The 25,988-nt window shown below is 36.7% G+C and overlaps 1 protein-coding gene across 10 annotated transcripts in view; it reads right to left on the bottom strand.

Annotated features, from left to right (window-relative positions):
• Positions 1-25,988, bottom strand: part of INPP4B (inositol polyphosphate-4-phosphatase type II B) — a 310,888-nt gene that overhangs the window by 87,750 nt on the left and 197,150 nt on the right. For 9 of the 10 annotated variants that reach the window (XM_065633318.1, XM_065633317.1, XM_065633315.1 and 6 more), the window contains 5 exons: positions 25,225-25,336; positions 23,129-23,201; positions 16,521-16,668; positions 6,898-7,028; positions 104-208 (listed from right to left, as the gene is read on the bottom strand). In XM_065633318.1, coding sequence (XP_065489390.1) covers positions 104-208; positions 6,898-7,028; positions 16,521-16,668; positions 23,129-23,201; positions 25,225-25,336 — 569 coding nt within the window. Of the gene's footprint in view, positions 1-103; positions 209-6,897; positions 7,029-16,520; positions 16,669-23,128; positions 23,202-24,779; positions 24,891-25,224; positions 25,337-25,988 lie in introns of all 10 variants that reach the window. The other variant, XM_065633324.1, reaches the window with a different exon arrangement.

The following is a 25,988-nucleotide window of genomic DNA, read 5'->3' on the forward strand; positions in this document are numbered from 1 at the left end:
AAAAAGGGCTAAATGGAAACCATACCTCTAAGTTGCAAGTTTAATTGTATTTCAAAGCGTACTTTGTCATACTTAGGGAATTTCTCCACAGCATATACTTCACCTTTCAGTCGAGGACTGTGAACGTGCATTCTTTGCAGATGGAGATTTATTGGGATGAATTCTAAAGTTTTCTCTCCTTTACTACAGCTTGATTTGAAGGAAGAACCTGAAAAACAAAAGTTTAAAGAATCATTATCTTAAGCACCCAGCAGATGTTTTCTCTTCTTTTTAATGCAAGGACAATACTTGTACGCTAGCAGTCTTCTTTAATTTACTTTTAATGTGTAATTGTATATTAGGAGAAGAATGGTTCACCAACTGAGTCTCAGCATGTATCCACACGGCAAGCAACAAAACAGCTTTTAATTCACAGAACAATCTAATTTTTTATTCTAGGTGTCTGAAATAGGTCTGCAGTCTGCTGGAAACAATGCCACAGTTAATGTGCATCATGTTTATTCTGTGCTAAAAACACAGGGGTACAGAGCTACGATGGTACTGCGTTTTCACCATGTAACTTTTTTCCTTAAAACGAAAGTATTACATTGATTAGGCTATGAATCCTTTCTTGAAAGTTCAAATAAACATAAATTAACTCAAGAAAAGCTATGAATTAGGGTTTTTTTTTCTAAAAAGCCAGAATCACAAGAAGCACAATGCTCTGACAGGAAAAAAAAAAAAATCTGCTTGCATACTTCAAAAGTATAAGATTGTGAGTAACCCTATGGTGGTATAAAGGAATATAATTGAAGTCTGACAGTAGGAAAATGAAATTTAACTGGAGATATTTGATACAGCATACATATAAAATACAAGGGCATAGATTGGGAAAGAGAGGTGGTGCTACAGTCTCACTCAGGCAGCCCAAAATTTACTTAGACCATTTTTTCACCACTCTATCATTTTGCCAATTATTAATCATTTGGACTAAAATTCCTCTGACTCAGACAGGATTTAGGAGGGGAAAAAAAAAATCTTTGGAAAGGATCCACCTTTTCTTGCATAAAAGGCTAAAAGAAATATTTGAAATTCTTCTTTTTGATTTACTCAGTCAAGATTTGCTAGAAATTTTACTGTTGAAACTGCCATAGATTCCACTGTGACTAAGCACTGAGCCTCCCAAAGCAAACCACATTGCCAGAGGGCACCAATGATGCTCCAAGACCAGCCAAGCCTGTTTAGGTTGCTACTTAGGCTCAGCAACTTAAAATAATTATTTAACAGAGATTAAGAGCAAAGGTAGCAAGAAAAGCAAGTGACAGGAGTCAAAAGATTCAGATTAGGTAGGAAACCTGAGGATACAGCCTGAAACCAGGAGTCACTGAGGCTGAGGAACAGCAGTGGGAAACCTGCATCTGGAAAGTGCAGAAAGATAAAATTACGGGAGCAGTGAAGGGAACTCAAACTGTATCAGAAAAGAAATATGAATAGTGCAGGTGAGGAGACTGTAAGTAATTATGAAAGAAAACAGAAAGGAGGCAGATTATTTATGAGAATTCAGCTGAGACCAAGATCAAAGCTTAAGGAATAATTGGATCCGAGACAAGGAAATACTGTCAGACTAAGAGGAAAATAAAATAAGAGCAGATTGCAAGGGACAGGGAAAAGAAGAGTAGGAGGGAGAAGAGCCTGCCCTCCCTGGAGTACACTGTCCTGAGCTGGAGTAGAACACATGCAGCATTGCTAAGTCTTGTTGTTCCTCTTTTCAGGGAAGATCTGTGAAACAAGAATCTCTTACCCTCTAGTGCCAGAAACATATGGGATAATAACACCCACTGCTGTCAGTTATTCTGTTAACTCAGGTATGAGAGATCCATGCAGTGGAATTAATACTGGCAAATGCAGATAGAGATATCATCCATATGACAGTATAGTTTGGAGTGGTTCTGCGGTGTTTTGTTTTTTAATAACTTGGTAAATTGTACTTAAGGACCAACAAAACTACATTCCTTCTATTAAAATAGTTGTTACAAGATTAAACTCTTCCAAGGTAGGAAATACCAGAATATAGATGCAACCTCCATCTGACATCCACCTGAATAGGAACTGAGAAATAGACTTCAGTGACACATCACATACTGGCTTTTTCCAGCTCATTGAATGTTTAGGGCCTTTGCTGTTCACTTTAGCAGCAGTGATTTAATATTTTGTTTCCAACTTTTATTTTGGTATCTGGATTCAAATATATTGCTCATGCCTCCCATAAAGACAGGATTATTAATTTCCTCGAACCTGTCTACTGCATGCATGGCTACAGTTTCTAAGGGCTTTCCAAATATTTATAGAATAATTTTAACTGGCTGAGTAAAAGGGTTATAATTTTATCAGTTCTCATGGCAGAGAATAACTTAAGGTCAAAGCCTTCAAGAAACAGTGCATCAACATGAGATATGGAGGATCTCATTCTGCAGAGCACACAGTAAAATGCAACATCGCATTCCATTTTGGAAGCGCAGCTCTCACTGAGCTGAATTCTATCCATAAGTGCTATGTACTTCTGCAAAACAGTCGGCATCCATTAACCACTTCTGAAGTCTGACTTGCCTAGTCGTGATCACATCGGAACCTCGTGACAGAGGCAGGGATAGTGTCCAACTTCCCAGAGCAATATTCAATGCCTTAACCTAGAATGTCTTTTCTTCTCCTTCTACAGCTGGATGAATTATAAGAGTTTTCAGTTTGATGACTGAAATGGGGGGGGGGCGGTGGAAAATAATCAGCGGGGGGATCATTTCAGGTCAAACTAAAATAAACAAAAAAAGGTTTCAAAGTTCTATTCGCTCCCAAAAGCCCAAAATTTGTGCTTTAGATTAACTTGAAATGATTTGTTTTGATGTTATCTTTTTTATCTGTTAACTCTTTTAGATTCCTGTTATTATATTTCCTTGAAATAAAAATACTTAACATCCTCTAAAATAGTCTCCTATTTTTGAGGATAAAGGTGTTCGCCAAAACAATGCAAATTTGAAATAGTCTTAACTTCCTTAAACCTCCATTTTCACTAAACATGCTGCTAAATAAAATTTGCTGTCTAACACTAATGCAGTCTCCTGACACTTTGACTGCCATCTCTCAATTTTTAAAATAAATGAAGTGGTCTACTAACAACAGCATCTCTCAGAAGTAATATCTCTTGGAAAACCCAACATGTGATTGCACAGGAGGAATGTGGGAATATTTTGAAAAAAGTTTACTTACAGATGCTATCTCCCGTTCTGTACACTGCTTATGAGTGAACAGAGTCCTCCCTAGCACTGACACAAAAGGAGATTGGAGAGATTTGCTCCTCAATGACATATATGGAGTTGGTTGTTTATAATTGTTTGTGACAAGATACATGTAAAAAGCCCCTTGTTAAAGGAAAACAGTTGTTCAGTGAATAACAAAGCAAAAATGCTAAACACACTAACATTAACTCAGCTTTTGATGTACCAAGGAGGGAGAAGAGTGTCACAATGAGCCGGTGCTTCCCTGTCTCTCTGGCTACCAACACAGTGGTGAAGCAGAGGCGAAAGGCGTTCCAAGAGGAATGCAGCCCGTTGGCCTTGTCTTAAAATAAGGCTTCCCAAAATATCAACTTGACTCAGGAATTTTGCATCTGAGGCCAGATAACAGAAGACTGACCTAGTTTAGGAAACCAACCTTGTCAAGTTCTTAAGGAGAAGTACCGTTGATTGCAAACTACCCTTATGAGGATGAGTGCCTGTTTCTGAGCAGATCCAGATCTCCAGAACTCTGCAATTTTCAGGTTGTTTCAGAATAGAGGGAACTGTCTCAACCCAAACTTGGGCAATGTGCTAACAAAGTAAGAAGCCTACACAGGCTGAGCTATAAAGCAAAATCTTTTCTGGCATGAGTCTCTCACAATGGGAAAGTAAACACCGCGTTGAAATATATCGACCTGAAAAATTTTAATTAAAGTTGCTCTCACATCTCCAACCTTATCATTTTCTACCTTGTGAGTACTTACATTTCCAGTCTCTACAATGTTCTCTCAATATTATTTTCTGTGGAGCTACAGTTTGAAGTCAAATCTGTGTTTGTCTTGCTTTCTTATCAAACACTGTAATCTTATTTTTTATCATTATATTGTCTACCATTTATAGAGAAGAACTATCCCAAATGGGAATGGAAGAGGAACCAGGACATCTTAAAACATGCAATGAATTTTATCCACATCCATCCTATTCCTTTCAGAAAAAAAGGAGTAGGGACAAACTTCAGAAAACTTTACATGGGGGATATTAATGTCTGTTTCACAGAGAATTGCAGTTACTTGTTGCAAATTATCTAGGAAGAAAAAAAATCTGGTTAAAGGCAAGTAACGGGCAGTAGAATCATACAAGAGTCTGTTCTAGATTTTGTTTTACTTTTGGGCAGCCAAATCCTCCATTGCCTATGGGATCAAAATACAAATCTGGGGTTTCAGTCTGGCTCTACATATATATACACAATACATGCCCCCTCCCACCTTTATATCTATAATTTAAAAAAATGTTAGACCTCTGTGAAACAACTTTAAATGAACACTCACTGCTCACATGATTTATCATCCAATTTAATTTGTGATTCCATAAGAATGAAAATATTATACTGCTGGGTTAAAAGTAAATATTGTCTTCATTAGAAGGACTGTGCTATTATTTGGCTTTAGAATGTGCACATAGCCCAATGATCACAATAAGTTTTTGAATGTCAAAGTAATTTTTACACAAGATGCAAAATCAGGGTTTTTCTAAGCGTAAACCAGTATCTTACCAGAAGTGTATTAGCGAGGGGAAAAAAAAAAGGTTGGTGAAGAAAAGAGATTTGGGTATGTACCTGAGTATTGGCGTCCAAAGTAACACCACCTCATTATTTCTCATCTTCACTACAGTTATTAGGTTGTTTTGGTTTTCTGCTTTATTTTGTTTCCAAATAAATGTTCCTACTCTTTTTTTAATATGTACTGGTTCTGTCCTCTTCAATAAGCTCAGGTACTCTGGTCCATTAAGTTCTCTCAAACCACAGCTAAGACAAGTCATTTAATATCACCAACACTTCTCAAATTCACTTGGCACAAATACAGGCCTTGCAGGATTTATGCATAATAGATTACATTGTCTATTTTTTTTTTAATCTCAAAAGGTCATTTCAATATTTTCCTTCAAGTGACAATTATTAAATCGATTCCTTCATAATCTATATTTATTGCCTTGCATATGATACTTCATGGAACACTTCCAAAATTTAATTAGCAAAACATTAGACAAATGCATATATTCATTAAAACACAAAAACATAGGAAGTATCATACCAGATTAGGCAGTCTGCCAAAAGCACAACTGGAATATTTTCACGATGATAAACAAGCATAAATACATGAAACTACACTTCCGCAACCAAAATGCAAATTATTATACAAGACTTCATGTAAGAGATGAGCTTTTCCGCCCCCCCCCGGACACGTTTAAGCAGGTGATCAACTGCTCCCAAAATGCTTAGTTTCAGTTAGAGACTGATTTTGTTCATACATTAAAGCAGGACGTCTGTTTCCCTGTAACCAAGAAAACTGTCCTAGACCAATTTGGAGTGAGAAATACCATGCTTAGTCCTGCAATAGGAGATGACGTATAAAGGATAAAAGTACAGTTTTAATGTCTATTTTGGAAGGGAAAGATTTGTGTCTCACCTACTAGATGCAGCAGATTCATTCTAATAAAAGTCAATGTGCCCATTTCTCTATAAGAAGAAATTGTTCTGCTATGCATTTTATTGTATATTGAACTAACACAAAATTGCTTCTTTTCTCAGTACACACAAAATAAGTTTTGTTTGTTTGTTTTTACAGGACAAGAAAGCTAGAAATAATTAAGAAAATACTGTAAATTCTCCCTAAATACATATCTGATATTTCAAAAGGTGTTATCATCATTTACACCTCTATTTTTTACAAATGTTCGTAGCCATAATGTATCCCTTTTTCAGAAATATTCCAGGTTGCAAACTGATGTATATGTAACACAATGCACAGTGTTTACATCTGACATGCACTGCTACACCTACACGCACACAATTGTGGGAATAAGGCTACAGTGGGAACATCTAGCGGTGAGAATATAGAGTGAAACAGCATATGCAAGCAAAAGAAGAAATAATTTATTCTGAAGTATTTTCTTATTCTTTTTAAGAGTAAGAATTACTACAGGAGGAAAAGACCAGCTGCATTATCTGTGTATTTGACATTGATGCCATCTTATTGAACTGGATGCAGACACTTTGATACATTATAGTCCCTGACCACAGGACCCCAGCAGATATTAACCGAAAAAGCACCCAGTGCACATTAGAATATAAGACCACCGTCTCCACGTGAAAAAAAGCAAGGCAGTATGTATTGCTATTTCTGGACTGAGGAGAGGCTGCCCATCCCAAATTAACTCTGTACTTCTCTGGCACAATGTGGGCAATGACAACTACTACAAGGCACTGCTACATCTTATCATTATCCTGTAGACTCTTAAATGTAACTTAAATTAGGTTTCAAGAAAAACTGACAAAACTGCCTCTAAGGCTGGTTTCAATTTGCATTTGGCATTTGATACTAGCAGAGTCAAGGGAATGTGCAATTAAAATACACATCCCTTTTTTTGTTTTTCTGCTGTGTAACCATGTACCATGAACTGTGAAAAACTGTGGGAATGCACAAGACAAAGTCGGAAGATGAAATAGGGCACCTCTGACTATCTCAGAAATACAATGATTACAAATATTTCATTTTTACGCGTTTCACTTCTGCTGAATATGCCAGGATTTAATAACAATCAGCCTCATTTATTCTTAATTGCTCCAGAAGAGGAGAAGCTCTGTTCATACCTGTGTGCTTCCCAAGCTCTGCAAGAGTGTCCTGGTACATGCGCAACATCTGATCACAGTGAGCAATAACACTTTGGCGCATATTGTCCCAGTGAGGAGCAAGTTCTCCCAAGTCTTTAAGTTCCTGATTTCTGCATCAAAAAGCAAAAAGAGTAGGCACTAATTAATCCATTAACATTCATCCAAATTAATCCAAAACCCATTTGTTAAAAAACATCAAAAGCGCTTCCTAATTGAAATAAAATCATTACCCTGGGTCTGTTTTCATAAAACTTGCAAAATCTGCTGATTTCAGCTCTCTTTTTCAGCCACACAATAAAGAATGTCAAACCAGTGAATAATACAGCAATTTGTGTTCAAAACTTATCTGTACAAATGCAACAACCCGCAAACTGAAATATTATTTCTTCCCTGGAGGTAAGAAAGCTCTCAGGCTCCAGACAGCCCTGTTCACAGCAAGTAACTTTTTGTGAAAACTAAACACCATTACAAAGAACACAAAATATAGCTGTTTTGATACACCCTACTCTGTGGATACTTTCATACACATAATAAACACAACTCCAGTAGCATTTCTACAAATGTTAGTTTAACAAACTAACCAGCCCTCACCACGTTTCTTTTGTGTTAAAAACAAAACAGGCAAACCAAAAAACCCACTAGCCTCCTAAAACTTAATCTTCAGCCTTACAGCTGTGTTCATCAGGTCGAAACAGCGGTGTTTTGGTAACCAAACGTCACTGAAAATCCAACAGGAAATCCTTTAGCAAATTATCAGGTTTCCTGTACACTCTTGAGATCTGACCTGAGTGAAATAGAGATCACTTTAATTTCCTACACAAACAAGCACAGTTACAGTACACTGGGCTTTCTGTTTGTTTTCCCCAGTTGCAAAGTAAGTTCATTCTGCATCTGTCCCAGGGATGCTTTGGAGACCTTCTTATACAAAGAAAGTGAAAATGAAAGATCTTCAGTCTTCAAACACTTGGAACTGTTTGGGAGAAAGCTCGTACAGCACGACCAACTAGTTTTCCTCATTTTCCTCAAAGTATAAAGCAGACTGTTTCACTGCAATTCTTGGAAGTCTCAAAAAAAACCCCAAAACACACACAAACTTCCAGAGGACAGCTCTTGCATATAGAAAAATTACTGAAAAAAAAAAAAAGAAAAAAGAAAAAACAGGGGGAGCGGGGTCAGAAAGTGAGAGGAAAAAAACCTCAAACAATGAGACTGCAGCACAGGAACGTAACTCCCAAAAGTAAACAAACAGATCGAAGGAATATAGTAGTTTTTAAATTTAGAAGTTTGTAGTTCGTACTAATAATCACAACAACAATCTTAAAAAAAAAAATCTTGAATTTGTTTTAATAATACTATAATACTTATACCAGGACTTATTTCATTGAATAACTTTAAAACCACACTTTGACCAGTAATCATGTCAAGCAACAATTGTGCAACAGAAGAAAACTAATATTTATAATACATATTGATTCTACAAAGGGCAAATTTGGCTCCTGATTCACCTTTTCAGTGCAGCCATGGAATTTTGAATAGCTTGGCAGCAGAGCAGTAAGCTCAGAGCAAACTCCATATTTTTAAAATAGAGCTATTCATCTTGCTCCCCCACTCCAACATCCCCACTCTAAGTCTTTACCAGGTAATTGCAATCATCACCATGACAGATTCTGTGCTCAGCATCAACTTCAATCCTTTTTACAGAATCAAATCCAAGCTTTGTCTACATCTTGCTGTTCAGCTAATGCACAAAGGAAACTCCCACCCAGGCACATGTCTCAACTGTCACTGTCTCCTGCCTTGATTACTTCAATATCTTCCTTGGCGGACTCGACAATCTTGCCCCATTTGTGTCTAACCAGAACGTGGATATAAACAGGCTGCCTCATTCCTCCTCCTCCTCCACTTCAAACACTAGCTAATTAGCTTATTTCTAAGACTTTCTCAGGTACTTTCTGTTTTTCACATCTACTCTTTTCCTTTAGTAGACTAATTAAGCCGGCTTTCACTGAGCACTTCCCACTATGTTTGGAAGCAGTTGCCCTGTTTTAAAAAAAAAAAAATTAAAAAAATAATTTAAAAAAAAAAATCAAATCTACTTATAACTCTTTCTTCAAAACTCTTTTCTGCCACTATGGCAGAAAAACTCAATATTGGATCCCAATCTGCTGAAAGCACTATAGACCACACTGATCAATGATCATTGGTGCTAACAAAACTCAATTTGAAAGAGATGAAAAATTTCAAGACCAAGTTCGAAGACTCCTCAGGATCCCACAGCACCATTAGAAATATCATGAACCTTCATTTAAGGCTCTTACTTAAAAGCCCACAACTTCTTTTACTCTGAATGACTTACTGATTGATATAGCTACAATTCATGGGCACCTTGTCCTCTAGGGGACTTGAGCTGTACCCAGCCTTCCCCTGCTGTTGGAAAGTGCAGTCACTGAGCAACCTGATACAGTGACACGCAGGAGGTTTGGGGTGGCCCCACACCTGGAATGAAACATCTGTGCTTTTCTTCTGGAACAACTACATCAGGGCAACCAGAGAGCTGTGAACACTACATGACTGGATACATTTCTACAATTATGAGTAATTAAATACCGTTGCCATTAGACTCGAAGTAACACTACATGCAATTTTTTTGTTCCAAGAAAATGTTCAGTGAAGCCTATTATCAAATGATGGTTGAGCATCCAAGGCTCAGATTAATATTCTGCCTTTTGATTTATCGATGCATGCTTTTTTTTTTTTTTCCCCCCCCAAGAACACCTTAGGTGCAAGATTAGAGTAAACTACTGAAAATATCTGAAAGAGGCACAAATAATTTCCTGTATTATTCATGCTGATAATCTCTACTTAGACTCTGCTTTGTGCCATGCACTCTAGTGACCACAGTAACATAATTCTCTTTCTCATTGCTTTTGATAGAGGGGATATAGGGATACAGTAACAGTTTAGAAGTCTAAAAGAAATGTACTCAATGCTGAAAATGCAAAAAACTGAGTTGAGTAATGAGTACTTTGAACAAGCAGTATGCATCGTGTTCAAAAATTATTTGAAGAAAGTCCGAATGCTGAAATCCTGTTCCAAATCAATCTGTTTTTGCAAAACTACGACTAGCTTCCATGTCCAGACGCCATCGTGGAAAGCACAGGGAAAACCTGTAGTCAGTGACAATAAAATCAAATCAAAACAGCAGCAAACTATTAAGATGAGCAAGACAAGTCAGAAGAAGGCACTCCCTCAAAGAACTTTTCTGAATCTAATTATTCTGTCTCAGAAAAAAGAACATCAGGAAGAGCAACTTGCATCTTCAAGGACACAGCAAAATCTTCACAAATTGGAAGATGAAGTTGAAAAGATTACTGTATTTATATAAACAAGAGATATCTTAGAGGACATATGATACAAGCACATAAACCACAAATTCTGTATGAATACAATGAAGTAACACTATATTCATTCAGCTTCAAAAATCCAGTGGTGCAATTCCCAGTGAAGCAAATGGCAAATACAAAACCAGAAAGAGGAAGAGCTTTTTGCTTTCACCAAGCAAAATTAGCTTCTGAAATTAACTTTCACAAAACATCAGAAGCAAAGTGCTCATCAGGATTCAAAACAAGATGAGACATTTCTGCAAATTACATTTGCAAAAGTTTCTTAATATTATAAAGGCGACAAAGTTCTGAATATTTATCAAACAGGAGCTTTGGAGTAAACATAAATCATAAGCTCTGGGGCATGCCTCAGTCGCTAATAAGTGAAGGAAGCTTAGAAGCTTCCTTCTAAGGAAAGGATCACAGGAATTATTTTTCCTGACAAGTTTTACTTTAAACTGTACATGTCTATGGATAACCATTTCGTCTTTTTTTTTTTTTTTTTGGTAAAATAAAAGCAGATAAAATTACTCTCATTTTTCTTTACCACAAGTTATGGTCCTGTGATATACAGGCAATAACCAATCAAAACAATACAATTTCTTTCCGGGAATCAAAAAATCATAACCTTTTTACTACACTTCCTAAAACAGACAAATGATTACTAAAGAGAATTTAATCCCTTCTGCAAAAGCCACCACAAAAACAAATAAAAAGATACTTTTTTTTCAGAACAGTTTTCATTTAGAAGCTCTGGAAACAGAAGCAGTTTTTCTCTTCTTATTTCAGGTTCTGGTAAGCCCAACCTGACAGGTAACTAAAAACTAAAAAGTAGGTTGTGATTATCTTTTGCATTCTTTCAATATTTAAAACCACACACACACCCCAACAAAAATCCAGAAACAGATCAACAAACAACAACAACAACAAAGCCCCCAAAACCCACACCATCAAACATATTTAAAGTATTTTAAAACCTGTTTCTTCCACATATACATGGAGAATAGACTGGGATTTGCAAAGGAGTGAGAATATTTTATACCGTTCCTGAGAGCTGCAGTTTTTAAAGTTCATTTTCCATTTCTATTTACCACCATCCCCTTTTTATTATCTGAAAGTGTAGACAATATGTAAGCTAAATTAAACCCATTTCTTCCTTCCTGCCTTAAAACATTTTCCCTTCCTTGGATATTTTATTATCCGGGGTTTATCTCTGAAAGACTCAAAATCTTCAAACAGCGTGATCATTAGAGGTTAATTCTATGATTTCCATTTAACAGCAAAGGATAATTCTCCTGCATCACACGATTGCAAAGAGACTAAAATTCAGCAATACTCCGAATGGCATCTGTGGCATTTACACTTTCATCCTAAACTACATTTTAGTAACTAGCAATGGTGTGCAGAATTATTTTAGATGTTGTTTTTCTTTTGTTGTTTTTTAAATTTTTCTGTTTCATCAGGAAACTGCTATCAGCTTAAGCCAATGTTGCTTCAGGTCTATGATATAAGCGAAGACATTTTACTCTCATAGTCTTTTATTTACATTTTCATTGCTTTCAGCTTGGAATCATACATGTGGCAAGATTAATTGCATCATTAAATTGCATGATTACTGAAGTGTTTAAGAAGTTTTGTGTATTTCTGTTTTCTTTTTTCCCCTAGTGCTTCATTCAAAAGTAACAGTGAGGATCTTTATGACACAAGCAACACGATAAAATTGTACAAAGTTTATTTTCATAGAACAATTTATTTTGGAAAGGACCTTTAAGATCATTGAGTCCAACCTGTCTACTGCGAGGCCCACCACCGTCATGGCCCTAAGTGCCACACCTACACGTCTTTTAAACCCCTCCAGGGATGGTGACTCCACCACTGCCCTGGGCAGCCTGTTCCAATTCCTGACAACCCTTTCCGTCAAGAAATTTTTTACTAACATCCAATCTAAAGCTCCCCTGGCACAACTTGGGGCCATTTCCTCTTGTCCTATCACTTGCTACTTGGGAGAAGAGCCCAACACCCTCCATGTTACAACCTCCTTTCAGGTATTTGCAGACAGCGATCAGGTCTCCCGTCAGCCTCCTTTTCTCCAGGCTGAACAGCCCCAGATCCCTCAACCCTTCCTCATCAGACTTGTGCTCCAGACCCCTCACCAGTTTGTTGCTTTTCTTTGGGGACACTCCAGCACCTCGATGTCTTTATTGTGGTGAGGGGCCCAAAACTGAACACAGGATCTTGATGTGCAGCCTCATCAGTGGACTTCTCTGAGACGAGGGGGCATGCTGTGCACAAATATAACATCTGGAAATTTTAGCAGCCAGTCTCTGAGAAGCATTGCTGATTGGTACAGAATGATTTCTGGAGTCTTAAAATCTGGGTGGATTTTGCAGAAAACAACAACAACAAAACCCTCTCTGACAGCACAGTCAGCACATAAGTTAACATTTTATAGCTTTCAGCGATGTTGAATAATAAGTAATATTAAATAGAGGTAGCTATCACAACACAAATCAGGTAGCGTTACTACGTTCCAGTGCACTAAAAATTTAAACACCCAGTAACCAAACAAAGCCCAGCACGTTTTACTTCATTAAGTCTAACATGAAAACTCCTCTCAGACTTTCATGGAGTTCATCTTTTCCAAAAAGAACAGTGAAATCAAGAGTACAAAAAGTTATCTAGTGTTCATACATTACAATATATTTTATCCTTTAGTTTATAAATTAATAATTTTTAAACTCATCATCTTTCGGGGGGAAGTTGTCTATACACTACTCACAAAAGTTCAAATTACACTTACATTCATATACTTGTATTCCTCTATTTAGTAACTGATGGAGAATAAGAGAAAGGTTTTGAATCCTTTTTGATGCATGAGGTAAATGCCATATAGGCATGTATTTGAGCTATATTATACTGAAACTGTTGGTGATTTTTTACATGTTGAAAAAAATATTTCGGTGAAAATTTGTGCTAGGTAGTTACTTGAAGTAAGGTTTTAAAAGTCCTTAGGTGGCTAGAATATTAAAAGTGCCAATTTAAACATGGTCGGTTCAAACAGCTTCAAAAGTCATGGTAAGTTTACTCTGAATAACTTTATGCTATTACCTATATCAATACAACATTTTTGCAGTGCACTTGCTCAAAAATAAGTCATACAAAAAAATAACATGCAAAGGTCCAGAAAAATCAATGCCTACTCTCAACACATGGCATTTCTACCTAGGTCTTTACTTCACAACAGAAGTTGTATATTAAGAGGTAGTAGAAAAACACATCTATCAGATAGTAAAGAAACTGTAAAACAGACAAACAGCGTAGATTTGCACAAGAAAAATCTACTGCAGTTAGGACAGGGCAGACATTCCGGATGCAGGAGGAAAGCTTGAAGTGTGCTTTGTATTCCGGAACGGGGGTTCAAGGAAAGTTATCCTTGAAATTTGTTTATGGGTTGTGACCACAAATGCCATGGGCCAAACTTAGCCATAAGTAGGTGGAATTTCCTTTTAGACAAAGCAGAGTTTGGTCTCAAGGGACTCCAAAGAGCTTTAGTGGCAAATGTAAAAGACTTGTATACCTGTACAGTATAGCTCTTACCATAATCTCCTAACTCTCTTGTTGTGCTGATCTAGTGCAACACAAGTCATGTCTACAACTGCGAACCGAGATCATATGGGTTGACCAACTTAGTAGTTTACCAGAGTTGTTCGCAAAGTCTTTTTCATAAACATCAGGTTCAAAGAACTACTTAGCTAATCTTGCATGATAGATGCAAAATATCTGGACAAGATTTGTGTAAAGAAATACTAAAAACAGGGGAAGGACTCATTGGAAAACCTCAAGCAGAAATAATTTCATAATAAATACCAGAAAAGCAGGCTGTATGATGCTTATTAGAACAATAAGAATGTCTGCATAACTCCTATTAGAACTTCTTCCAAGAAGGCTTGAAGAATAAAGTCTTTAATGTGTGCATATCTTTAAAAACATTATTTCATGCTAAAAAACTAAGTTAAACACCCTTAGAAGTTATCTGTTTCAGAGTATCAAATCAGTAAATGAAAAGTTTGTTTAACAATGAACACTGTAGTTTTATCAAGAGATAAACCATCTTAAGAGCTATGAGAAAAGGGAATTTAAATTACCATTTAAAATACAATACTGAACGGCATTAGCACTTGGGTATTTTTTATAGGCAATTGCTGCAGACTTGACTATATTGAAGCCACAATAGGAACAAAATAAAACAGGCAGAGGATGTTAAGAAGTGGCCTCCAAGACAAAAATTTTTTTTTATGCTAATTGGGAAAAAGATTCAGAGAAAAATACTTCAGAAAAGAATAGCCTCAAGATGGTACAGCATAAGTTTTGTGTGAGTTCAAGAACTAACATAACAATATCCTAACGTCATTTTACTACTTTACACATATAGGGAGTCCACAAGAGCAAACATCTTTTGCAATTACTTCAAAAAGCAAAGCCCATACAAAGCTGAAGTGCTTATATGATGACAGGTGACACCGATGCCCCTGTTCCCACCATCTGCTGGTATTCTACCATTAGTGATTGCTCCTCTTGATTGGCCTTACCTCCCCTCCCTCAGACTGATACCATCACTTTGTCAGTCTTTTTGTCCCACCTATACTTTCAACTAGGCTTGAAGAGCTAACCACATTGTCAGTCAGGAAAATCAGAACCGCTTGCTTCTATCCTTGAGCAACTTTTATTTATTTTTCTTCAAAGCTTTTCTTTATTTTGGTGAGTATTGAATAATCATTAAAACAAACAAACCATGGTGACTTTTTACTGTGATGTTATCCAAGGAGGTGAATGCTATAATATGAAATAACAGCAAGCAGTATTACTTGCATTATGTCTTTGGAGAGGATAATGCAGAAGTAGTAAAAGTGGTTAAAGTAATCCCGTAGCATTTAAAAGACATTTACCCATGGGGCAAATGAAAGTCTGGTAAGTGGCAGAACTGTTCAAGTCAGCATAATCTATTTTTATTGCTTACTAAAAAAGCCTTATACATTACTATTCTTAAACAAGATCAGGCCATAAATGCTTAAATACAGTATAAAATGAAAAAATAAAGTATTACAGCAATTCATATGATTTTTATAACCCATCATCACCATGTGTAAGTAAGTATCAGTCCATTGACTTTATTAAAAGCAAGATTCTGGTCTCCCACATGCTGTTCTATTGGCATAAAAAGATCATACAGAAGCAACAGATGGGGTGAATAAAAAAGAAAAGCAGCTCCTATAGCAGGACAAACAACCACTGCAAACAACCCCAGGCAACCCCCTCGGGCAGGCTGCTGAAGAGAGCGTGCGTGGAAGCGCACAGGACAGCGTGGGGATGCAGCACTAGCTCACAGGGCCACTCTTACACATTAGCCCAGATGCCCACCCATGTGTGAGGCAAGTTTAATGGGGAAAAAAGGTATAATCTTCTACACCATCCATTACCAGTGGAAAAGGAAGGTATGCTTTAAGGGAAGGCCCTGGACTGCATGAAATATTGCCTTTTTCCCCAGTCATATCAGCAGAACTTACAGGTCAAGGCAGGCTGCCGTTTTTAGTCCCTGCAGTGGGAATTTGGATATACAAAGGATTTGGGGACACTAGTGCTCCCTTTTCTTCTTTTTTTTCCCCAGACTGTATGTACTGTAGTGACCCTCAGATGTCCCTCCTGGTTACAAGGCCAAACATCAGCAAATGTTTCCAACTTGCATTTACTTTTGGTATCCTTTTCTCATGCCAACTAATTTACATTAATGTGATTTATATTCTCAGTGCTCCCTTTTAACCACAAATGTCATTTCCCATCGCTTGCATGTTTGTCTGTGATATTAGCACTGCCCAGACACAACGACAAACACACTACAATGTAGTTCACACCCTTGCCATGTGTTGTTTCTTTATAAAGTGTTAACTTTTCACAATATTTATATTGTTAACTAAATGTTGATGCTTCCACGTTTAAAGTCATGTCCGCACTCCAGTACATCCATGAAATTGCTGGAGTCTTAAAAAGTCTGAGCAATCAATTCTGTTGTTCAGATACAGCTGTCAATTATAATCAGCCAAAAAGATCACTATATTTTGCTTGTCTCATACTATAAATTAATATTTTTAGCTCATTGCTTACATTATTCCAAATCAGAAAAATAAAATTCAGTGTTTACTACCACTACTACTTCTTCCTTACCTTCTCATATCCTCCTTTATGTGCAGATTGATCAGTTCTTTAGGAACATGGAAAGAGAGGGTGGTCTCAGCCATCTGTTCCCGGATCCGCATCCACTTGTTGTCAGAAGTGGGGAATCTATATAACTTACAGATTGGATTTTTTAATACTGCAGAGAGGAAAAATTATATCATTACTTTACTCTGGTTATATGACACTGAAAATTTATGACGGCAATTTCATCCAAAAATAACGTGTTATTTCCCCCCCTTGCTTCCAGAATTAATTTTAGAACCGTTAAAATTCTATTAAAACCGTTAATTTTTATTTATTGTAGCAGCATGTAAAGGACAAAGAATTACTGGTGTAGTATATAAATCACATTTTACCCACATAGTAGATATCCTGTGAACTTAGCATTTCAGTGTAGTGAGAATGTAAATTATGTTCTCTATTCTTACACTTAAGACATAGTCAGGAAAAACAGAATGCTCAATTAAACAATGAACTCACACATAGTCAGTGCCACCACTTACCATCTGCTAGAATTGCTCACATTGCTATGAAATTATGTGGCGCAAGTGAAGCATCCTTCAGCGTTTAGCTAGATCTGATGCTTCTCTGTGATATGCACACACAGGAGTCATTAACACAAATAGATGGTGTGCAGCTACATTAAAACCAGCTGACACAGTCAAGAGGATGCCATTTTAGAGCCATTTTAAAGACAACCTGATCACTGACATGGTCAATACTGCCACTACACACTGTTGCATACACTGTTCTTAGCTGCTGTAATTTGACATAAGAAAATTAACCTACTCCATGTCTTGGAAGGTTTTGCTTAAACCCTACCACGTTGTTTTATCTTGAAGCTCTCACATGTTGGCTATGTTTCCATTCAGATCTTTCATTTGCTCTATAATAAAAGGTGGAAAATGTCTACTTTCTCCTTTTAATTTTTTTTTATCCCCCTCCTACTCTTAACTGGTTTTCGAGAAAGAGCAAACAGGAAAATATCTGCGAAAGAAAAGTTTTGTTTGACTGCATTGCTAAGCTTACGGAGAGACAAATGATTGTCATTTAACACACACATCACTGCTTCCTAACTCAGAATGACTTTGGACAGCCATCCAAATCCTCCAACAGTACCTTTCTATCAGCCTTCTGGAAAAATCTGTCTTAGATCAGGCTCCCATTGATCTGCTGCTGAACGGTCTATAACTCAAAGGAATACATTTCCCGTGTGCGCTGTGAGGAAACTGTTGCTGACAAAACGACACCTACTAATAGAAATTTCAGCTTCACAACTCATTGCCACCATTATTGCCCATGTAAACTGATTTATGGAGAATGAAAAACACAGACCAGGTTATCGAAAGTACACAAAGTGTCTTGTCTATCTAATCAAACTGTTCTTTAGCAGAAGCTCTTTAGGAAAGGACTAAAATAGCACCACAGATCCAAAGATATGTGTACTAAAATGGTTGTTGGCAACTCATAAAGAACGTTATAAATATTCATGTTTAAGTAATTGCAGATGTATTGTTTTCTATTCCTATCAGTCTACTGAGATCTCTAATCACCAGTCTTGACGGGAAATCGGAAGTCTTTTTAGAGTAATTATGCCTTTATTTATTAGTGATTTTACTCACGAAACCCAAATTCTGAGTTACTATTATGAAATAAGCCTCACGGATGATTGATAGCTATAGCATATGAATAATATCAATTTTTGTTTACTACTAAAACCCCAAACACCACAATGCCTAAACACCTTTACACACATTTTACAGCTTGCAAATCCTCAGCACACAGACTTTGCTATTGTCCACTACAAAAATGGATCTCCAAGTCCTGTGCCTATGAACAACTTACACCCAGTGTCTGGGCTTTATTATATTACTTGATCAGCACATGCTGTAATGCTTTCCTATTTTCCTCTTCTTTTGCTGAGATTCTTCTAATTAATTAAATAATTTTTTCAATACTATTGACAGCCTCTGCCAATCTACAAAGTAGATATATAGCACCGATCATCACCAATTAACAAGACACGGAAGGACAACCTTTGGATGTCAGGGGGAGCACTCAAGAAACTTGGCTATTTCAGGTCTGCCCTTAAACACAAACCTGCCAAAACGGATTATAAGTTTCAGTTGTGCGGTTGGTCGGTTTGGTTTTTTGTTGTTTTGTTTTGTGGGGTTCTTTGGTAGTACAATCTGTTCATTAAGAAGTAGGCTGATACTTTTCTAGCATTTTGAGTGACAACGGCTCTTTTCTCTATTTTACCTTTTAATTTCTACTTCCTAAGAAGTTATCAAAGGATGTTTTCCCAGGAACAGCCTTTAAATTTGCACTCAGAATCTATTACATTCAAAAAGCTACATTTGCCTGTAAGAACCTAATCCACATACGTAGCTCCATAATCTCTTTCCTCCCATTTCCCCGCTTTCATCATCGCAGTAAGAGGAAAGAAGAAAACAAAACCAAAACCACCCTCCCCCCAAAAAACCCCACATAAACAAAACCCAGCACACACACACATAAAAAAACCAAACCCAAACACAACAAAACAAACCCCCATGCTAAACAAAAGTAGTAACATGACTACATGATGGTATAGCATGGGCAACTAGGAGTCACTCTGAACATGTGGATCCAAACTTGTGACTTTTATAATTGTTAGAATTATTAAACTAGTCTTCAGGTACTATGTCCAAGACTGAATTTTCAGATGGAGGTAAACTCAAGTGCATCGAAAGTTTTAAAAAAAGGGCCAGAACATCTCTCCATAGGTTTATGAAGAAAACTTCATTTACAAAAAACAGAGAAAAGTCTGAGAATTTTGTTTTCACAAGGAATCCAAATAAATCCTATCTGCAGTATTGCTAATGCTTGGGATTGTCAAAAAGAGCCACACAATACGATTTTCTTACACAGAAATAGTGAAGTCATGTGATTCCATCTCAGATGTATTTGTCTTTTTAACTACAATAAGACTTGTTTTCTAATTACAACAAGTTGTCTACAAAATAAATCCAGAAGGCATGTAAAACCACCCAAATAGTAAGAATGGCAAAACTAGGTTTGGCTCTTATATAAAAACCAGTTATGAAAATGAATGCAAGTTTCATAAAGGTAGTCCTTCCTGAATTTAGACAGTGATCATGAAAGGTACTGAAAACAAAACAAAAAGACCAGATGAACTGCAGTGCTTAAAATGAGGGGGAAAAAAAAAAGTTAAAAGCCTTTCTCTATAGCATGAAGTCTAACAGCCAACGCCATTTATTTAACCTCCATATTTTTGGATATTATCATTTTTAAATTGAAAGACCTCTGTGCTTTTTATTCCATGCAATATCCTTCACACTGCTTTCCCTTCAAGTAAAATAAAAAAGTAATAGAAGACTGAATACTGTGGTTTTTTGTTCCACATCGAACATAGATCAAAGCACACAACTACTATGTGCTAATTTACTAACAATGCTTCTATTTATATCTTCCTTTGTACCATAGGTGTATTAAGCATTCCATCTCTGGAAGGATAATTTCAACTTTCTTAATTTTTACTTATTTTCAATTACTTTTATTCTCTCTTTTTTTTGTAAAGTGCAATGTGTTTACATGCAAACAATTGGAAAACTCTCCAGTGTTGTAAATAAATAACTGAATTTTGAGACATATAAATTCAATCTCTTGGAGTTTAAATGGAATAGTGATAAGTTTCTGTGAAATATGATACTCATTCCCACTCACTGAGTAAGTGCCTCATAATTCACTTGAGGGCTGCTAGTTCCTTACATTAAGATTTAAATTTCAGAAGAGTGCCAATGTGCATCTATGCCTACAGGCGTAAAGATTCACATAGGGGTATTTTTTCAGTTTCATAAGTTTTGAAGGCCTCATAAAGAACATGAGACAGAAAGAATCAGAAATCTTTACAACAGCGTACACATGTACTAAGCACATACATATCTAGAATATATACTGTACTGTAGATAGCCCTGTATGTACACCGCAGGGAAAGCAGTGCAGGCAATTAACATTACAGGCAACCTGATAACATCAACTTCTGCCACATTACTGATATTGTTCCTTTTCCCTCAGTCCTTGCTTTTGATTGCCTCTAATTTTGCCACGCTGAAATTTGTCTGGCTTAAACTGATAATTTTTTGAAATTTTCAGTTAAAATGGCCCAGTTGCACATAGAACGAGGCCAGAAAAACACGGGACGTTCTTTGATGTCGGAATTATGAAAGTCCTGTGCTTTAGAAATTTGAATTCTGACAGTAAATCTTCTACAGAGACGTGCATTTTACCATATCCATGGCAATCCATGCAGATCTGACAACAATATAGTCTTGAGAAAGAAACCCCGGTATGTAAAAACTCAAAACTTAAACTTAACAGCTCATTCATGCACCAAGGGTCTACCTTTACTGAAAATTTTGGCATCCTTCCTAGCTTCTAATACCAACAAAACTGCACACATGTCAGTCACCCATACAGACTGGATGAATATGTTTCTGAGCAGAGCTGGTGTGGGGTGCAGAACACTTCAGGGCAGCGCTGGTACCCACAGCCAGTCTCCAGGCAACACCAAGGGCTTTGATCCACAAGAAGCCCAGGCAAGGGACCTGCTGGGGAAGAAGTCTGACTGGATGGCCAGTACTAAAAAAAAAAGAAAGCTAAAATTTGCTAAGAAAATGTGAATTTGATAGAAAAAGTGGGACTGACACAACCTGTAGGCAGCACTGGAGTGAGAAGAGGAAATCACAAGCACAGGAAACAGACTGAAACAAGGACTTATTAGAAGAAACTTCCTCTGAAAACTCTTTCCAATATCCTGCCTGCTGTCATTTCTTGTACGTGCATCTGTAGTTGTGTTCTTTCCCCTCAACTCTTAGAGAAAAAAAAAAAAAAAGACAAAATCCCCATAGTATGTTTGACTTTATTAAAAAACAACTTGGGTGTGGTTTTTTGTTGTTGTGTGTTTGTATACAAAAGTAATAAATGTAGAAATGTTAAGCACTGTGTAGATATACTGTAGAATCACATGCAAATACTCTTGACAAAGTGCTCTAAACTTCATTATTCATAAAAATGGCATCTACTTTGGAAGTTCCAGCAGTTCCAACAAAACACATTCACCAAACTACAGCATTTACCCGTCAAAACAAAAAACAAACAAACAAAAAAATTTTTTTAAAAAAACCCTACAAAACAAAAGAAACAAAAAAACCCCAAACAAAAAGACACAAACACAAAAACAACCACCACAAGGAAAAACTACAATCAAACCCACCCAACACAGGGAGCAGGGGAAAAAAAGAAAAAAGAAGAAAAAACAAAACAAAACAAAACAACAAAACCACAACACCAAATCAAACACACAAACCACCACCAAAAACCACCATAGTTGTGAATCAGTAACATTTTGTCTGAACAGAAATGCCATTTCTCTAAGACCCACTTATCTGGGTGACACACAGAATCAGCATCAAAGAATGGCTGGACTGAGTTCAGCTGGCTTTGTACCTTGTCTCCAAGAAGAGCCATAAATAGATACTTAGAGATGCAAGATACTCTTCTCTGCCTCCAGCTATTTGCAATTCTGGAGCCATATGTAGTTCCTGGGAAATTAGTAATTCTCAATGAATATCTCTTTCACAAACTTATCTAGTCTTACATTGAGCTGATGAAAAGAAATGGCAGTTCTGAAGAAGAAATTTTTATCTGCTTCTGACCTACTCTCAACAAATCACATGAAAAAATTACAGCATTCATACATACATGGAAAAACCTATTTTTTGGAGGTTTTTAGTGCTTCCTCCAGACTGCAAAACTAGTCTAATAAGTCTCCTCTCCCATCAGTGAAGTCATATGAAGAAGTTCCACTCAAGGTTTTAAAACTTCAGTAACATTTCAACTGTATGCAGCAAATACACAGAATTCTTGACAGCGCTGTGGTTGCACAGATGACCCATATAACTTATTTGTGACATTGTTACTGCAAAGTAATGGCGATTCATAAACTTGGGCTAATAAAACTTTTATGGTGCAGCATATCAGCATGTAATATTTCTCAGTTTAATGAAAGAGAAATAGATCTGGTGGAACACTGTACACTCAAGCCCAGAGTTGACCTAGAATTGAGAATGTGTTGCCAACAGCTTCTGTCATTTTAGGACATTCAGCTTCCAGATCAAACTGAAATTGCCACTTCATCAGCTATGAGAGAGACTAATTCTCTGGGGTATTTAGTTGCAAATAATGCATAATTACTTTAACAGAATGTCATGCAATGACATGATGAAAACTTATGAGGTTAATTCCATGCCCACTGAAGTCACTGACAGTCTTGAAAATCATTGAACGGTAAAAATGACAGAGTGGGAGATTTTAGCAGTGTTTCAGAAAGCATAATTGACATTTCTGAAAATTTTCCCCATGCTTTGCAGTAAAATGATACTGTCAAACATGAACAAAACATTAAAATATTAAACTTAAAAATCTGTTCATCATTTGAAGTTTTTTTTAAGAGCTCTGCCCCAAATCTTTGTGATTTCTTCAGGATCTAACATAGCGTTGCAACAGTCATCTTCTATGCATATTAGAATACTTACCTGCATTTAATGAAGGCAAGTTGTCTTTACCACTTATGCCTTCAGGGGCTGTACATTCACGAACCAATGCACACTACAAAAGAAATGCAACCACAAATGTAACACATTCGGGTGTCACAAGGAAGTTCATAGCAGTTTATAAATAGCAGACTGAAAAAACCATCACTGATAATATAACTTCCCAAGCCTTATCATTTACATTTTTCTCTTTATATTTCTGTTCCAGTATACTGCAACACAGTCAGAATTAGAGCAGAGGAAATGGCAAAATATGATCAGCTATTCCATAATAAAACAGGAAGGTTTCCTACCAATACAATGGCAGAGGTTAAAATAATTTTTGACAAGATCTGTGCTTTCAGGGAGGTTTCTTTTGACAATGCAGTTTTCCCATGCACAATGGCAGAAAGCACTTCATGAATATTTAAATAAGGGAAAAGCAGGAACCACAAAAAGTCTTTAAAATGTGGTTATGGTTTGTGATAAAAGTAATTTGTTATACAAGTGAATTGGAAGATGCCTCCTATATGATTAGTGTAAAAAAAAAAAAGTATAAAAACTTTACAGAAAAATCAACCCATGTAAACGTATGTTAAATATACTACAGGAGGAATATTTTTAATGCTACTTCCTCCCACAGGAGAAAAAAAGAGAGAGGAAAAAAAAAAGCACACACACACAAACCCAAACACACCAATAGACAGCAATCCAAATACACCAACAGAGAGCCTCTAAAGGTGACAGGGAGCTCTGTTCCTGGGGCTTCCCCCAGTTTCTAGATGTTCTCTTGCAGAGCTCAAAGCAAAGAGCAAGACACGATGTATTCTCTGTGAATTGATGTCTCAGATTTAACTAACACGTTACTCCTCCATGAGAAATTACCTGCAGGTAGTTTATCTAATGAGTCAGCAAACCTAATTCAGAAATTATTTCTCTGAATTCAGTACCTCTACATTCTCACAATTCCATCCTTACTATGAACCTATAAACCAAGACTCTATGATGCAACATCAAGATGGAACTAATCCATAAGAACTAAGAACTCCTTTAAAGACCTCAGAAAACACAGTTCTCACAAGGTCAGTCTTTCTTGAGAAGTATTGCAAACTCCTAGAAAGATGCTATTAAAGGCTTCTGGCTCCCCCAAGCTAGACACAGCTCATTAATCTCATCTCAAATAATTGCAAGATGTCTCTTTCCACACTTTGAAATGGAAGGAAAAAAAAAAAAGAAAGAAAACAAAGGAGAATGCTGAAAAGATAGCTCATGTTGTATATCTTGTGGAAGACTTATAGTACAAAACCAGAAAGATTTCCCAGTGTTCGTTGGCTTCTTTGGAACTAGTCCCACTGGTCCATTGTTTTAAAAGGGTGTTGAGGTCCCTCGAGAAGAATGGTGAAAGAAGAACTGTAAAATCTATCCTCATAGTCTGGCCCAAAAGGCATATTGTTTTAGCAGAGCAGAAAAGATATTCAGAATAACACCCTTCTCTCCAAAAATACATTATTTTATGTTACTTCCAAACAAACAAAAAAATGCAGTCCTTAATTTTACATTCCCATTCCATTATCTCAAGTCAGTTTTTTTCATAAAGAGCAGAATGCACCGTAGTGTAATAGCAGTACACCTGCTCCTTCACAAGGGGATTCACCTCTTCTTTGGCTTGCCTGTCTGTCATTCTTTCCAGGTTTTCAGTATTGTGGGCACGGGTTGCACATAAAAATCCACATGAACAGGACTTCAAGGGCACAAAACAGAGGAACTGTCCAAAGGAAAAAGAAATCAGATTTATGGTGTATTTATGTCTTTATGGACAGTTTTTTGATCAGGAGTGATTAAATATGGTCAGTTGAGGTCAAAATCAACTCTTTTTTTTCTTCCTAAAGAAGGGAAGAGACTAGGAAAGTGAGGATAGAGTATTATTCTGTATGTTTTCAAGAAAAAGTATTCTTAGTTTAGGGAGATAAGGTGTACATAGTACTTTATTCCAGAAATTTTTGATTATGTATATTTCAACCAATTCAGAAATAGTAATTTAGACATCTGGTACAGCTGATCATTCTGATTAACTTTGTACAATGAACTGAAGTTTTTACCTTTTGATCCTGGGAGTCTGTGGTGACGTGGTCCGTTTCTCCACCCTCTAGCTCTCCCATCTTCACAAGATTGACTTCAATGGTACCAACTGTCTTTCCACCATCAGAAGTCCTGGAAAAAAACGCCCATGACATTAGGTAATCTACAGTATCGCATTCCTTCAATGAAAATATCGTCAGTAAACATTTAGACCCCTCTCCATTCAGTATAGCTGCAGTCACCTGTATTGAACTCATTTAAAATCATAAAGCGAATTTTAACAAGGTATATTGTATTTTCTCCAAATAGTTTATAGCAATGAAAGTTTTCATCATGAAACTGAGGATGGGTAAGTGCTCTAAATGGTGGAAGAATCCATGAACATTGACAAACATTCATTCTAGACGTGATTCTCTCTGTTGACCATCAGAGAAAGGGCTGCAAGGTTTTGCACCAATACCCCACTTATGACCTGCAATCTCACTGCACGGTACACTGCTTTGTTGCCTAACATGATCTGCAAAGAAAGGACATGCTCAATATATTAACAAACCTGCTGCTAAAACAAAATAAACTAATCTGAATATCACTTTCCCTTTTGTAGTCCCTCTGCAGAGTAATTATTTAGAATCAGTCCCATATCTTTAACGACATGGAAGAGGATAATAGCAGTTCAGGTTAATTTCTCTATTATCGTTTCTGCAAATAGTTTACTTCCAATCATGCAAAAATAAATAGCTATTCAGATTTACATCTCAAAACAAAGGATACTGCTCACTACCTT

The sequence above is a fragment of the Caloenas nicobarica genome, chromosome 4 (assembly GCF_036013445.1).
Source record: "Caloenas nicobarica isolate bCalNic1 chromosome 4, bCalNic1.hap1, whole genome shotgun sequence".
Lineage (NCBI taxonomy): Eukaryota > Metazoa > Chordata > Aves > Columbiformes > Columbidae > Caloenas > Caloenas nicobarica.